General features: G+C 42.6%; 1 protein-coding gene across 4 annotated transcripts in view; it reads left to right on the top strand.

Moving 5' to 3' along the window:
• unc5a (unc-5 netrin receptor A) overlaps positions 1 to 15,828 on the top strand; it is a 164,093-nt gene extending 148,265 nt beyond the window's left edge. For all 4 annotated transcript variants that reach the window (XM_050043064.1, XM_050043063.1, XM_050043066.1 and 1 more), the window contains 4 exons: positions 7,225 to 7,374; positions 9,251 to 9,415; positions 9,560 to 9,738; positions 11,847 to 15,828. In XM_050043064.1, coding sequence (XP_049899021.1) covers positions 7,225 to 7,374; positions 9,251 to 9,415; positions 9,560 to 9,738; positions 11,847 to 12,012 — 660 coding nt within the window. In that variant the 3' untranslated portion in view covers positions 12,013 to 15,828. The remainder of the gene's footprint in view (positions 1 to 7,224; positions 7,375 to 9,250; positions 9,416 to 9,559; positions 9,739 to 11,846) is intronic.
• Positions 15,829 to 16,580: the final 752 nt, after the last annotated feature.

Below are 16,580 nucleotides of genomic sequence, written 5' to 3'. Positions count from 1 at the left end.
GTCAGTCTTCGCTGACAAGCCTCCATCAGTAAGAATGACATATTCGCACACCCACAAACACATGCGCACACACACATGCAGGCTACACTTATGCACGCTGTACCATGCAATCTCTTATCTCCCAATTACAGCAGATTAGAACCAATGTTATTGTCTTTGATCCTAAGTGTGCGGGGGCTCTGGGGAAACAGTGACATTTCCGTCTGATGCTTGCCATATGTTAGCAGGGCTCTGCCGGGACCAATTAAGTTAATATTTAATGTGTGTCCCACTCTTGATGGGCCCAGCCAAGGCTGGCGCAGCAGCAGAGGAGACATGATCAGCGTTTGGTAGCGCCCTCACTGTGCACTCAGTTGTTCCCAGCTAGACCTGTGGGAGAGCTTCACTGATGTTCTGCCATCCCACAACTGATTGAAACACCTGCAGTGAACCAAGCCTCCAACTCGGTACAGAGATAGACCTAACACCGTCATGTAATTAAACTGGAAGGGTGCCGACCAAGGTGTCTTTTTAGGATCGGAATATGGTGCTGCTTGTTTTTTTTTTTTTTTTTTTACATTAAGCTGCGATATTCAGAAGCTGTCAGCTTTTGGTGTGGGGGATAAAATGTTCAGTATGTTTACCACTGAGCATAATCCACGTTTGAATAGTGGAACAATAACAAAATATCCCGGTGTTTATTGATAACCAAATGTTCTCCCTTTACACCCACTTGTCTGTGTTTTGTGAGGCCAGTGTTGTTGTACAGTATAAAAAAACATGACGAATGATTTATAAACCACCCACTTTCTGTCAGATTTATTTTTTACAGAGGTTGAAGCACAAGTCAGTTTTTCTGTATTGAGTGCTAGACTTTTTTGAGGGACCACCAGAAATACTAATCCACTAGATTTTGCAATGAATACCTAGATATTTTTTCCTGTGTTGCCAAAGCTCTATGGATGGCAATGTTGATCCGGACAGAATATCTCAGCAACTATTGGATGGATTCCCATTAAATTTTGCTTTGACATTTATATCCCCCAGAGGATGAATCATACTGTCTTTTGTGATCCCTTAATCTCGCATAGCCAGACCTATCTCAAACTGTGTGGGTTGTGTGTATCTCTTTAAACCAATCACAGTTGTCAAGGGCGTCGCCAAGCCTAGATGCAGCGACGGTGCCCTTCCCAAATACTTTTGCAGGTGTGAACACTAAACTCCTGAGAAAGACAATACACATAAAACATTAAAAGACATTTGAGCGTGTTTGCTGCTAGCTCGGATGTTGTTTCACACGCAGTGTCTGGCTATGTGAGACTAGTTTCACGCATCAATGGGGATTTTGAAAGCAGAGGCTTGTTACTATCCGAGAGGGGAGGCCAATGACATGCTTTGTACCCACAGTCTACATTCTGTGAGCCAGACTAGTGACGCCCTGACTTTACCTCTAAAAGAGCGATGCGAATGACTTTGAAAACCTTGGAATGAGTTTGCACTTTTGCACTTCTGATTCCCTTGACTTTAAGTTAGTGTTTTTTTAATGTGTTTTTGGTTAGATGCTTGAAATAAGGTCTGTGGTTAACACAAGCTTAAGAGACTTTCAGGTTTTGTTCTACAACATAAAATATGTCGGTAAATACCGCACTTGTAATTTCTAAAGCTTTTACATGCTTTAAAAAAGGCAGTTAACAAGTGGCAAAAGTAGACTATAACAGGCTTATTGTGATGGTGATGATGAAGTCGTGATCATGTTGTAGTTTTTTTTTTATAGCTTTACTTATGCTTTTTACTTCTGGCAACAGCATGTGCACTTCAAAAATCATGAAATTGGTGTTCATTTGTGAGGATTATCTTGTTGAACAAAACAAGTAAGTGTCATAAAGCATCTTGTTTGCTACCAGGGTTGCAGCAGTATACTGGTTTAAAGATATACTGAGGTATGACAACTGATGGTTATCATACCTTGTACTTTTTTGCAGTATTGGAAAAAAAATGCAACTGGACAGAGAATTTCACCAGCGTATGCGCATCTCCTTCCCTCCTTGACTGCATGTCAAACTTAGAGTTTCAGTTATGATAAATAATTTAATCAACCAAAAAAGTCCTATTTTTATCATTTCCTTATGGTTGTTGTTACTGATAATAACCATAATAATTGTGTACCATATACCGTGATACTATTGTTGCCTCACAGCAAGAGGGTTCCTGGTTCGAACCCAGGGTGGGGGGATTGAACTTCAGGGTGGGGGAGCCCTTATGTGTGGAGTTTACATGTTCTCCCTGTGTCAGCGTTGGTTTTCTCCGGGTACTCCAGCTTCCTCCCACAGTCCAAAGACATGCAGGTTAATTGATAACTCTAAATTGTCCATAGGTGTGAATGTGAGTGTGAATGGTTGTCTGTCTCTATGTGTCAGCCCTGTGATAGTCAGGCGACCTGTCCAGGGTGTACTCCACCTCTCGCCCAATGTCAGCTGGGATAGGCTCCAGCGACCCCTAACACGATAAGTGGTTACGGTAAATGAATGAATACCGTGAAACTATTCAACCATGGTATTTTCTAAGACAGTTATCATACAGTTCAATCTCAAACTGTTGTAACCCTTTATGCCACAGAGCTTCATTTCTGCAATAATCCAGAATCCAGTGGAAAAATCCTGCTGGCTTCTTTGTCAAGGGAACCAGTGCAATGTAAATTTCTGGCATGGCCTTCAAAATAGCATCACTGCAACATCCACTCACCAAATAACACTCCCATCAGCTTTACTTTAGTGCTATTTAGCTAATGATGCTAACACACTAAACTCAGACAATTAACACGGTATACCTGTTTAACATCAGCATGTCAGCACTGCCACTGTGAGCAATGAGCATGGGAGCATGCTGAGGTTAGCATTTAGCTCAAAGCAGTGCTGTGCCTGAGAGTGGAGTCTCACAGAGCCTCTAGCACGGCTGTAGACCCTTTAATCATCATTGTAGTGAATTTAAATGACATTTAACAGCCATAAAATTCCCCAAATGGTGAAAAAAACTGTTTGAGTTGACTCTCTTTGTACTCCCAGTATTGTATTTCAGACTACAGAATTTACGCTTTCATCAATATTCATGTAATGAGGCCGATACATTCAGCTTTTTGTCTCTTGATTGTAAAAATGTATGTTCTGGTGTTAAATGGCTGTTTAATTGATGTCCAACTGGTTAAACAGTGGCTCCTGGAGTCTTTTATACAGTGTTTGACCTCAAGCTATTATTCTTATTTGCGTATAAAAGGGCTCATAAACAGTTTATGTGCTCCCTTCCACTATGGCGTTCTCCTCCTGAGCTCCTGAGGAGCAGGCTACATTTGAGCTGAAACTTTTTTTGCTTTAATGTATCAGAGGAGAGAGACCCAGCATTTAGAGAGTGTAATATAAACCGTTTTTCTGATCCCTCCATCAGAATAGTTACTGGCAAGGAATTCTAGGAAAAAAAAAACAAGAGCATAGCCCAGTAATTGCTGGCATTAAGTTAAACAAGACAGTCAGCTTTATCACTGAGCCCAGCAGAGAAATTGTTTCCATATTATATTTCTGTGTTCCTGTGTGCTGTTTTTTTCCCCCCGTCCTGCTCTGTGATTTATCAGGCAGAATGTGCATCTTTTCCCTAGCAAACACAGTCCCCATTTATAACTGAGCAGACAAGTCCCTTCTATTTGTAGTTATTAATCAGAGTTGACTGTAGCGGGCACGGCCACTGGAGCTCAGACTGATAGACTCTCAGTCAGAGAGGAAAAGCCTGTCACATCCTGCTGACAAATACACAGATTTATGGAGCCCACATAGCCAGGCTACTCTCTATAAACAAATGCATTTGCCTGAAAAGAGCAGCTCTGAAAATGGATCGTCGGCTATGAATGCACACTTTTAAGCACATGAGGACACAACATTGCAAAGAGCAGGGGGGCAGGGGGGTGAGGACGAGTTTATGAGGATATTAAAGGTTGTGTATCTCTCCATGTTTCGGATGACATGTGGCTTCACTAATTAACTGATCAAACGTTACTTATAATCCCCATCAGAGCTAGTTATTGTAAGTTAATCGGTTTACTACAACCAATCCAGAACAATAGAGGACCACATGTAGCAGCATGACCTTGCTGTGCGGAAAGTAGCCTGTTTTAATCTGGAGCTTTGAACCAGTCCGGTTCTTTTCATGTATCTATCTATATATATAGGCCGCTGCTAATACTTTGATTTGTTTAGACTGTGTTTCTCTCCTGCATCCGATGGCTGGCTGTTTTTGTTGCAAGAGAGAGTTTGGTGCAGCCGCTAACCTCTTTCTGTCAGCACCAGCCCGAAGAGATTAGCTGTATGAGTGTCTCTTGTTTCCCAGTGGAGCCCAGCCCCAGTCCATCACAGTCCCAGCTCTGGTCCAAGCCGAGAGGATGAGGGGATGGGTGAGGAGCGTGGTGGGAGATGAGTGAGGGTGGGAAGGGGGTTGAAGTCATAGAAAAACTGTGGCCATGATTGCAGTAATCCTGTTATCTCTCCTGCTAAAGCTGGCCACTCTAGTGACCTGGAGACACAAATGTTAAGCTGCCTCTGTCTCTCTTCTCTCTTGCTCCTACTCTTTTCACTCCTCCCTGCTCTATCTCACTCTCTTTAGCCAGCCTCATTGAATGTCAGGGGGTGGTCTTGGCTCTGCCTGACTCTAAATTCACAGTCTTCACACACACCACAGGCTATCTCGAATTCCGTCAGAACAAAAGGGGTTTTTCTCCTGCAGTACTTGAACTTCTCGCCCATCTCATGCATCTTAATGGTACCACAGTTGTACCAGGGTCAGGGTGTCTTAAGGAGAAACCGCTCTCCTTATCTCCACTAAGTGGAAACACAATTTAGCTGCGAGTTGATTAATATGTGATTTGATAAACTTGTTCAAAACCTTGCATTGTTTTCCCTCAGAAAGAGTAAATAATATGGTCAAATTTAGCTTCTCATCTATTAGCTCGCTCACACTGTCATTTGTTAACAGGATAATGGGGCGTAAAGAGGGCCATTATTCTCTCAGTCCAGAACATATGCTGAAACCCTGCACAAAAACACACTCTAATACACACACTCAGACACACATAAACAACACACAAGCGAGGCAGTTGAAAGCGAGGACATGTCCACACTTTAAAGTATCACCCTGTGTTGTGTATTTTCCCTCAGTGAGCTCAGTGTCCCTGTCAGGCAGCAGGAGTGCCATGCCCTAGACCCTGTTTGATTGTAATCCTGCCGTGTCAGCCTTGAACCTGACAAAGTGCTAGACAGGCGAGTTAGTATTCATTCTAGTAGCTATATGTTGATAATTAGATAATTGGCATGCTGCACGCCTCCTCTTGCTAGCAGGCCTAAAGATCTGCTGCTATAGGTCAAAGACCTGATCAAAGTCCACCCGCCCCAATTTGCAATGCTAATCACCCCCAACAAATAATTGTGCTTAAGAACTCTGTTAAATGAACCTCTCTGGAAGCCCTCAAAATGTGCCTTTTGTCTGCGTAAGAGACATAATAACAGAGGGCTTTTAATTCTGCAGAGAATGCACTGCCCCCTGTTATTAACTCATTAGACCTCGACGCTTTGATTCAGAGCCATTGTCTGACCTTCCCTCTCTGAGTAAGTGGGCTGGGTAACATCACAAGGCTCCGGCGTGGCAGCACAGTGAGGAGAATATTCCAGCAAGCTACATACAGTCAGATCATCACACATCTTTAATGTGCTGTGGCATTTTGGTTGAAAGAAATAAAGCAGTGTAAATGCAGGAATGGAGATGGATAATCACAGGGGGCATAATATTCGTGTTAACAAGAAGATAAGCAGTAAGCAAACATGGAAATTAGCAATGCGCTGAGCAAACATGGAAATGCAATTCTCAGGCCGAGTCTGAAAAAGTGCTCATTCAGTGAAGGAGGGAGCACATCAAATAACAAAAGCAGGTAGAGATTCCAAATGGATAATTAACAGCTTCCTTTCCATTATAATTGGAATCAGTCTAGCCCATTCCTGGGAAAGAGGGCAGAAAATTGAATCTGTGTTGTGCAGATCGAAATTACTGCCATTCTCCACCTTAATTAGATGTCTTTGCTGAAATCATACCATGGGCAACCATGCTGGCATGCAGCGCTCAACATATGGCCACTATCTATACGCACATCTCCCTCTTGGAGCCTTTGTCTTTGAGATATGTCTCCTAGCCTCCGAGGCGCATTCTGGCTGCCTGTTTTCCCTCTGCTGCCATCTTGTTTCCCTCTTCAGACAGATTAAAAGAGCATATCTTATTTCTGAGGTCTTTTCACACTACTAATTTCGGAGGTCTGTTTGTTGTTGTTGTAATATGCTCCTCTGATTGGAGGTAGCGCATGTGAACGCCATCCAAAGTGTCGGATTCTTACAGACTTGTTCAGCACAAAGCATCCCGCTCAAAATGAATTGATAGATCAGAGGAAAATGCAGCGGATATTATCATCCCATTCCAGATGGTCATTTGGATGGCAACAAATGGTCCACTGAGCAAGTCCCACAGAGATTAAAATATTAAGCATGCATTTACAAATCTCTCCTGGCACAAAAACAAAAATGAAATTAAGGAGATTCGCCATGCGAGAACAATGAGCAGTTGACTAATGGCTCGTTCACTTACTTCATCACAGCCCAGGTAGCTAGTAGGCCGGGATGGCTGCAGTATTTGCATGCTAATGCAGTTGCTGGAAGCTGGGCGCGTGCACACACACACACACACACACACACACACACACACACACACACACACACACACTGAGGCAGGGGATCAACCTTGTGGTGACATTAAAGCGCTGTGGAGACAAGTCGGTCCAGCCCGCTGCGGCCGCATGCAGGGACACTATCTTCCTGTCCTAAGATGTGCCGTACCCCCGCCTCATGCTCGTGCTGTGTTTGTGTTGCAGTATGTGTGAGGAAGCAAGCCTTTGTGTGCAAGTGTGTGTGTATGTATGAGTGTGTTCCCACCATTACCTTCTTTTGTATGACTTTGTATTTCTCCCAGTGTGTATATGCAGACAAATTTTGTTCCTAACTGTACAGCTTTGTGTGAGTGAGGCACCATAAAATGTGTAAACAGGAAACCTACACAGTTATGGATTGTTTTGCACATTTTCACTCACCTCTGTGACTGTGATGGTAAATGTGTTTCCTCTGAGCCCTGACGCCTCTCCTCTCCCCGCCTCTCTCCCTCTTTCATCAGGAGGTGATGCAGATGGAGCGGCAGCTCGGGGGTCGGCTGATTGACGAGCCCCACGTCCTGCTTTTCAAAGACAGCTACCACAACCTGCGCCTGTCCATCCATGACATGCCCCAGGCGCACTGGAGGAGCAAGCTGCTAGCCGGCTACCAGGTGTGTTGGGGCGGCCCTCGGGGGCCGCAGGGGCAGGGAGTCACTCCAGATCAGAGCGGGAGCACGGAGATGTAATAGAAGTGCCTGACCGAATCTGTCAAATTTGTGTGTCAGCGGTTACAGGGCTCTCTAATGTGTTTGTTTCTACTCTCAATTTAAAATCCATGTTGTCTCGAGTTATTTTAAATTAGCCATCCAGAGAAATTAAAGAAGAATGGACTACGTGTCGGCAAAAGCAGTGTTACTGAGTAATCAAAAGTTCTTCAGAAACAACTTTTTATTGTTAATGAGGGTCTCTCTGGAAAGTTGTTTTAATTTTAGTTGGTTCAGAGTTTTAATTAAGTATGTTTTGGTTTGGCTTTAGCAGATCACTTTAAAGATTCACACAGAGAAGTGTTTTTGGGTCTGTTACTGCAGGACTCCTCTGTCCAATAACCTTTCCATTCTTGGCACTGTGTGCAACTTTAAGTCATTTGCTGGAGTCGAGGGAACGTTCTTTGTGTGTGTGTGTGTGTGTGTGTGTGTGTGTGTGTGTGTGTGTGTGTGTGTGTGCGTGCACGCGCACCACCGTGCACAGAGTGTGCATGATTTTGTCAGCTTGTGCTTCAGCGTGAGGTGTGTATGTGTGCATAATGGAGCTAGGTTGTGTGCACTAACCCAGAGCTGCCAGCTGATTGATTATCCTGGCTGTCGCTCTCTCAAAGGGAGCTCAGATGAAATATAGAGCAGTATGTAAATATCTGAAACTTCCCAACCTGAATCTTGGAACCTCTGCTGCACTCTCCACACCTGCGTGGCGGCCCACTGCACTGCAGCCCAGCGATGACATGAGACATGAGGGCTGTTTAAAGAACTAGAAAATGCTCTGGCTGTAACTCTGTAAGCACTGAGCACCGGGTCCCCATAGAGAACACACAGGCTGTGCCAAGCAAGCAGCGGCAGCAACAATGCACCCAGAACAGAGGCTTATTCCTCTGGACTGTGCCTGTTCATTTGGAAGTGTTATTCCCCTCTCAGCAGTGCGGTCAAAAAAGGCCTTTAGTCTCCCTGGGGCCCCTGTGAAGACTTTTGTGCGTTTCACCCTGCTCCCTCCGTCACCCGTCTGCCTGGGTAACAGTGCCCCCGTTTGGTTAGCAGCATGATCTGCAGCCCTGCTCCCCTCTCAGACTGAGTTCTTGTCAGCTGTTGAACCCAGGGTGATGTGAGAAGTTGGTGTGCCCTGCTTCTCTCGTTTTTTTTTCAGGGTTACCACTTTGCTTCTCTTGGGATATGCAAATCAGGCATGAATATGGAGCAACAGAGAGAAAGATGTAGAAATTGTCAGCCTTGAATAAATTCTGGCAAACACTCCCTGGTAGACAGAAGCTAGTGCTGTTCAGCGGTACTACTCGAAGCCATTATGCATGCATATACATCTCTATGTCACATGATGTGTTTTAGATTCAAAGAGGAGCTGTGATGTTTCAGCTTGGACACCATTAGCATCGTTTGTAGCTCTGCCCAGAATTGCACACACAGCACATACAAAGAGAGGCTGAAAAATAAACAGAGAATGTTTCTTGTGCCAGAGATGAAGACATGTCGTGCTGTCTCTTAAAATACGACTGTTTACTTGTGTAATCAGCTCAGACAGATAGGAACTCCTTCCCTCAAAAACGGCCCATTATTCCCTTTAACTTACCTGTCTGTTGTCAGTCTGTTCCCTTCAACATATTTAGCCATTCTCACCTAATGATGACAGCTGATGTCAGTGTAATTAATGATGATCTCAGTGTAGTCTAGGCAGGCGGTCCTGTTACACCGTGTTTCAGACATGCAGTTCTAACTGTGCCACTGTGTTGCCGTTTGTGTGTGCTGCGTGTTTTTTTTTCTGCAGGAGATCCCGTTCTATCACATCTGGAACGGTTCCCAGCGGTACCTGCACTGCACGTTCACTCTGGAGCGGCTCAGCCTAAGCACCTGTGAGCTCACCTGCCAGCTGTGCGTGTGGCAGGTGGAGGGGGAGGGACAGAGCTTTAGCCTCGACTTTAACATTGCCAAGGTAACGTTCAGCATAACTACTCGCTTGGAGGCAGCAGTTTGATTATGCAGCCGCCATTATTCAGCATTTTCATTAGCCATGGAGGGATTGTTTCTATACTGTGCTTTTCTGAAGGCTGTGCTTTACGGCTGTCATTCCTACCAGGACACCCGAGCTGTGGACTCTGAGTTCCTGTTAATGGACAGTAATGCCACAGCTCTGGCAGGGCCCAGCGCCTTCCAGATCCCGTACCTCATCAGGCAGAAGATCTGCAGCAGCCTGGACGCCCCCTGTCCCAACGGAGCCGACTGGAGAATGCTAGCACAAAGACTTAAACTTGAGAGGTAAATACAGACTGCACAATACCATAATGCCTTATCTGATCGCTGATCAGCGGAGAGGCAGCTTACACAAAGGCTCTCAAGAAATGCAGCAGAGCCTCATTTATCCAGACCCCTGGAGAACAGAGGTTGCACAGAAGTATACGCACAACACTCAGCACACAGCTTGTTTAAAATAATGTAATCACACTGATTGTAAGGGGCCACACAGTTAACATGTAACTATGACTAAAGTGCATCACTGCAGTTGAGTGTTTTCCCTAAAGTTCAGGTAAACAAAGTTCTGCCTAAGCAAACTAATCCTCATTTGACACAGCTAACGTTATAGGATTAATGTGGACTTGATGGATACAGCTATCACTTCTGGGGGAAAACACGACACCCTTTTTTTTTTCTCCTCAGGAACAGGTAAGCTGCTTAAAGTCTGCAGCTAAACTTGTACCTGCTACATTCTGCTTAGCAGTTGTAATTGGAAAGGTAGCAAGCTAGCTGCCCATCAGCGGCAAAAAAACCACGACAGAATGGGTTTGGATCTGTGCCGACCTCAATTCGTTCTCACAGTTACTGTACTTTATCACCGGAGCACCTGTAGCCGAGAGGAGCCAGGCATTGATCCCTTATCCTCCACCAATTTAATTTCTACCTCGTAATGAAATCAAATAGGTACACTTAATTTGTCCAATCAACTTTATTTAGCCCAATTAATCACAAATTGAATTGATGCACTACAGGTTTAATTAGCAATGTTTTGCTCAACATAATCAATTCTCATTTAGGACTCAGGAAGGAACAACTGCTCCGTTGTTTGATCTGTCCTTAACAACATGTTTTCCCAAAAAAAAGCAGCAGCTCCTTGGCGCTCCGTCATGCTGTATTTCTGTGTTTGTTTCTGTGGGTATAAAGCGTTGAGACCGAGCGGAACGGGACCAATCAATAAAACTTAAAATGCCAAGAACCTTTTATTTGATCTTTCTCTCCTAAGACTGAGCAAACGGCTGTGTCTGAGCCATACAAGATAAGCTCGTGTTTCACACAGCGAGGTGAATAAGCGGGGCTGACACATCGGACGCTAAGCTCTGTCTTTTTTATCTGAATAATGACACAGAGGTTCGTTTCCCAGACAATTTTTTTTTTTGACCAACACTCTTCTTTGTTGTGCTCTCTCGACGCAGAGGGAAGGCTGTGCGCGCTATAAAAATCCAATTGACTGAAAATAGCAGAGTGGCACTGTGTTCTCAGTGCTAGTGTGCACTGCCAAAGCAGCCACATGTTTATACCCATCACAGAACGCTTCACTAGGCAGACAGAAGATACGAGGAAGTAATGGACTCTGACCTTTCTCAAGGTGAAAATGGTGTTGTGGGCTTCTTGTCTCACCTCCCTCCAACCCCGCAAAAAACACTCACACAACACAATTCCCCTTTGTGCAAAGAGTTTACGCTGTTCTCCTTTTTTTTTTTTAATGCCATGTGTGCTCTACATAACAGTTAAGGCCCCAGACATTTGGAGAACAGAAAAAGGCCATTAAATCAAACAAGCATCTTCGGGTACCGCGGGGATCAGGTCCCACTCAACATCAAATATACAGCTGGCCGGGGCCACTGCTTTGTTGTCATTGATTGGGTTTGATCGTAAAGGTTCTGCTCCTAAAATGGAAAAGGTCACTTCCGACTTAACTGTGAAAAGTCTATATAGGATTTACTATATGGGATTTAGGGCCAATTTCAACATCAAATAAAGAGGAATGAGGCTTATGCTGTTAAGCTTCAAATGAAAATTGCCTCAGATTCTGTATTTGATGGCAGTTTCAGCAGCCAGACTGTGTTCTTATACCTTTTATCATTTTTTTACTTAGTGCTCCAACACAGCATATCGGGATGTGGCAATATAACACACAATAAAACCTGACATTGACGGAGTTACAAGAAGCATTGGCGCTATAAAATACCAGCTGAAAAGGTTTTCCTAAGACTCTGTTATTGTAGAGAAAATGAGAGACTGTCCGTTTTGATATGTGCACATCGCTTGATTTAATAGAAGAAAAAAAAGTCTCATTGTTCCCTCACTGTTATTTTTGTCTCCTCCTGTCTGTGCTCCTCTCCTCTCTGCAGACACATGAGTTTCTTTGCATCCAAAGCGAGCCCAACCTCTGTGATCCTGGACCTGTGGGAGGCACAACATTTCCACAGCGGCAACATCAACCAGCTGGCCACGGTCATGGCTGACATTGGCAAACAAGAAGCCATGATATTCCTGGTCTCTGATGGCGAGTGCTAACCCAGAAAAGGGGGAGAGACTGGTGCAGAGGAAAAAAAAAACAACAAAAAAAAGTACAGAACACAACAACAAAACACACAAAAACAACAATTACAGCAGCAGGAATCGAAGAGCAGAGCTGTCCCCATGTCCCTCTTCTTCACTTTAGAAGGCAGTAAAGGGTTTATGTAGGATCGAGTCCCTATATCCCATGGAACACAGTGAAAATCTTTAAAAGACAGACCAAATGAGAGTTTGGGTGTGTGGGGAAATGTATTCATGAAGTCAATAAAAAAACTACCCTTTATTTTCCATCAAGTTTAATTAGTCCACACCCTGCTTTAAAGACAGCGTTAAATTAACTTAATGCCTTTTATAGAAATAGGCCATTTATGGCTAATAAGGAGCAATATGCAAACGTAATGCTACTACCGATGGCCAATACTGCAGATTAAAAAACTTTGATTCCGAAATATTAAATATTGAATAAAAGGGATGTGACAAAAGGTGCCAGGCATTTCAGGTTAAAAAGAACAGGCGACATATGCAATTGGCAGGTTTGTTATATGACATCATCTCAGATACTTTCATCAAGGTCATCAGGGTCTGTGAACGTCCCCTCCCGAGCCCAGCGACACTCTGTAGGTGCGCGCCTCATATGTGTCGTTATCTGTTTCTAAAAACACACACAGACAGCTTGTAGCACATCCTGGACTCGCAGGTTTAAAATAGATTGTATGTCAGAGGCCCAAAAACCCATCTCATCTTGTTTGTGTTTTAGTTCAGCCGGTATCACTACTGTGAATGTAACATCTTGACATCTTGATTCAGCGAGACGCTTCGCAGCTTCCCTGCTTCTGAATCAATATATGTGGGGTTTGGGTGCTTTGAACTTTTTTTTTTTTTTGAGGGAGGAGTGAGTAATATCTTCACTAAAGTCATATTTCAGAAGCCATTTCTATTCAAAGCTCGTGATTTTGATCCGTGCAGTTTATTTCACGTTTCGCATTACCCCCCCAATCGTTCATCGTGGCGTTTTTCTGTTTCAAATTCCACCGCTAATGAAGGAGCCATAGGGCCGAAAGGCGTTCCAGCTGCATATATGTGAACACTGAATGTCGTCAAAACTCATTTCTGAAATGACATTTTCCCCCTGATTACATTAATTCTGTAGCAGAACATAAAAATATAGCCAAAAGGGTTATTATCCCGCATGAATAATGCAGAACGGTCTCCCCGCAGAAAGAAAAATCTGACAACAAATTCTTCAAAATCTTCACCAGAATACTCACGACAAAAGGGTCATTGTGCAGCTTTGTTTTTATAATTCATAAAGCAATGTTGGTGGGAATTCTATATGTGCTGTGTGGCAAACAGTATTTCCACATCAAAGAAACGCCTGTCTCTCAGAGAAAGTTAAGAGCTGCTTATTCATAATGTCACGCCTCTGCTCACAAAAGATGCTTTGAAAGGATTTTTTTTTCCTTTTAGTTATTTTCAGCCAGGATGGACAAAAATGATCCATCAGATTCATGCAACAAACTGCAGATTTGCTTTGTTATATTATGCCACTTTGCATTAATTTACACAGTTCTTCTTATTTTTTTTTATTAATGGATGTGTCAGGTCTGGCAACACAGAAACACAGAGTATCTTTAAAGTCCACTGTTTCAGTAATTATGCTTTGAAAAAGGTGTGAGCAATCCCAGATTAGCCATAGTTCTCTCTCCGTCTGCCTCAGGGTTGCATGTGAAGTTGTCTGTTAAAGTTCTAAAGAGAGCCCTTTTCATTAAGTCCCTTCTTATTCAAACAGCTAGCACAGCCCATCCTACCAGCTCCTGTGGCTTCAACCTTTAACACTAACTGGAGCCTCTTTTATGATTGTCAGATATTTGGAATGTACATTTATGTTTCCTTGTAGTGGGGAAAAAGTACGTCTCCTTTTTTAAGAAGTTAATTTGTTTTTTTGTGCGGCATCTCGGCACCTGTTAGCTCTTTTTCATCCTGATACTAAACACGCCTCCTCTTGACCAACAAGTTTTTACAAGCCCCTGTACGATTTGATGCAGAGATGCCATAAAATAAAAATTTACCTTTTTTATTACCTTTTAAAAAAAACAACCTGGGATCAAGCCCCCTTTCAGACAAAATGGCGATTATCACCTTAATCAAGTCTTTTCATGTTGAAATGGATCATCGTCACATGTAATATGTAAATACTTTTTCTATACCAGCCGTGTGCTGTCACTTTGCATACTGTATATCAGCAGAATTGGTAACCAAAGTTTTATGAGTATCAGTTGAGGCCACTACATCCTCATATTGTATCCACTGAATATTGTTTCAGCATTGTTTTTACTTGCAGCTAGTATAGAATAAGTCAGAGTTGCTGTCTCTTCTAAACTGCGGGGCTTAAAAAGTCCGAATCGTTTCTTTCTCTCATTTCTTCGCTTTTGTCTTTGAGGCAAGTTGAAGCTGTTTGTTCGAGCAGTAATATGTGTCAGTTCATCACTTTGTAAAGAAATGTAAATTATATTTTAATATAAAGCCAAAAAAAAAAGACACTTAACTGGCGCAGCATTTGTCAAGTCTAAACCGTGACGTGTTTGCCTATATACTGTTCTTTGGCGATCTAGCAGTGAAGACTTTTTGCAGTGTTAAGGGTTTAGAGACTGTTTTACAGGAAGTTTCTATACATATTTTGTTCGTCCTTACTCTGCGTATGTCTACCTGATTATTTCTCTAACTGTAAGCATTTAAATACAAGGTGGAAATAGTCACTAATGCTTAGTGAATCACTACACTGGGACTGTGCGGAGGCTAATTGGAGAAGGAGGACATCAGTTCTTGGACACTGACAAGCCAGTGTTGACACAGCACGTTTAGATGAGCCATGGCAGTTGTACAGTCAGACTGTGTGTGTGTGAAATTTTATCACCCCCGTCATTGTCTTGGATGTGTTGTCTAAGCACATTTCAGTAATGTAATTCACCAGCCGCCAGGATGCTCAGCATCTATCTTCACATCTAACTTGTCCAACAAATCTGCAATTACTGCGTGTGTGATGAATACAGTTCCCTTCATGACGAAGTCCGGGCCTGATAGTTGTGTACGACTCGTGTCGGTAACACACATGCGCTTCGTTCAAGGGTTTATATGTTTATCCCTGAGTTATGGGGGAAAATTGTTACATCTCACAACTGTACTTTTTATGTCACTCATTACTATTCAGTGTCAAGGACGTGTGAGTGTGTGTGTGTGTGTGTGTGTGTGTGTGTGTGCGTGTGTGAGTTAGACTGGGTGTGTGCGTAACTCCCTGTCACTCTGACTGAATGGTTTTCTTTTGAACCAAGAACAATAGACTTCTGTACTTGTGAATGGTTTTTCTATTTAGTTCCTTGATTCAATGTTCCTTGCCTTTCTGCAAGTCAAAAATGCTGTATTTATTACATGCCACAGCGCTTATGCAATTGTATAATCCTTTTATTGTTTGTTTGTTTTTTTCTTCTGTTTGTTTTTTTAACCTTTTGTGTTCCTTATCGTCAATGTAAATTGTTGTCAAAACTTTTGTGGCAATGGAAAAACTTCTGCTAAAGGAGATTTTCTGTACTTTTTGGACAATGATATGGATTTGTGGGTAGAATTTTGGAAATTCGTTTCTAAGTGCTTTCAAGTATTTACTTGGCCTTATGTATATATATCTATCTATGACATTTCAGAAAGGTATGTATAGTAATTCAACCTGAAATTGTTGTAAATAAATTATATATTGTTAAATCAAGGACTGGATCTTTCACTTGAAACATTAAGTGGTGTTGTTAAGGGTTTGATTTTAAGGGACCATACAGGTGCTACTAAATGTTAATAGGTCACTGGTTTGTTTTATATCGTCAGGCTTCAAAGACTCGCTATCACTCGGGCTATAAAATGTTTAGTTTAAGGAAATACTTTGACATTTTTGAAAACACTTAATCACTTTTTTGGTTAGAGTTTGATCAAAATGTTGCATTAAGTGATAAGTATTTATTTAATTTGGTTAACATTTGGAGTAAAAAAAAAAATATTTGAGATGACAGTGTTTCCAAATGGTAGTATTGTTAGCGCCTCTGTCGCAAAGACAGCAGCATTGCTTTCCACTTTCCTCAGAGCCTAGTAACTGCTAACAACAAAGGACACACTGCCTTTTGTTTTCTATATTTGCATTGGTTGTTCACCATTTCTGCTACTGGAGATAGTAGCTGCAAAGAACTTGCACGGATACTCTGGTCACCGGGGTTAGCTACCATTAGCTACCAGGGAAAACAAAAGTGCTATCCCCTTCCTGTTTTGGTTGTGCAATGGGATGGGATGTAGCTTTGCAGAGATAATCTAAAGAAAGAAACGTTAGCCCAAATCTGACTCATGATATTTCATTTCGTCTTAAAATGATATCAGCACCCAACCCATCTGTCCTTTTCCAGATTTCTTTATCTGGCTGACATTGGTGATCTGACATTAAGGCAACTTCTCTTGATGTAGGTTAGCTATAAGTTAGCAAGCATTTTGCTAAAATTTGCAAACTTAAATGGAAACTTTGGTGCTTTTGAACC

The sequence above is a fragment of the Epinephelus moara genome, chromosome 4 (genome assembly GCF_006386435.1).
Source record: "Epinephelus moara isolate mb chromosome 4, YSFRI_EMoa_1.0, whole genome shotgun sequence".
Taxonomy (NCBI): domain Eukaryota; kingdom Metazoa; phylum Chordata; class Actinopteri; order Perciformes; family Serranidae; genus Epinephelus; species Epinephelus moara.
The sequence above is the reverse complement of the archived record's forward strand: the minus strand, read 5'-3'. Positions and strand labels throughout refer to the sequence as shown.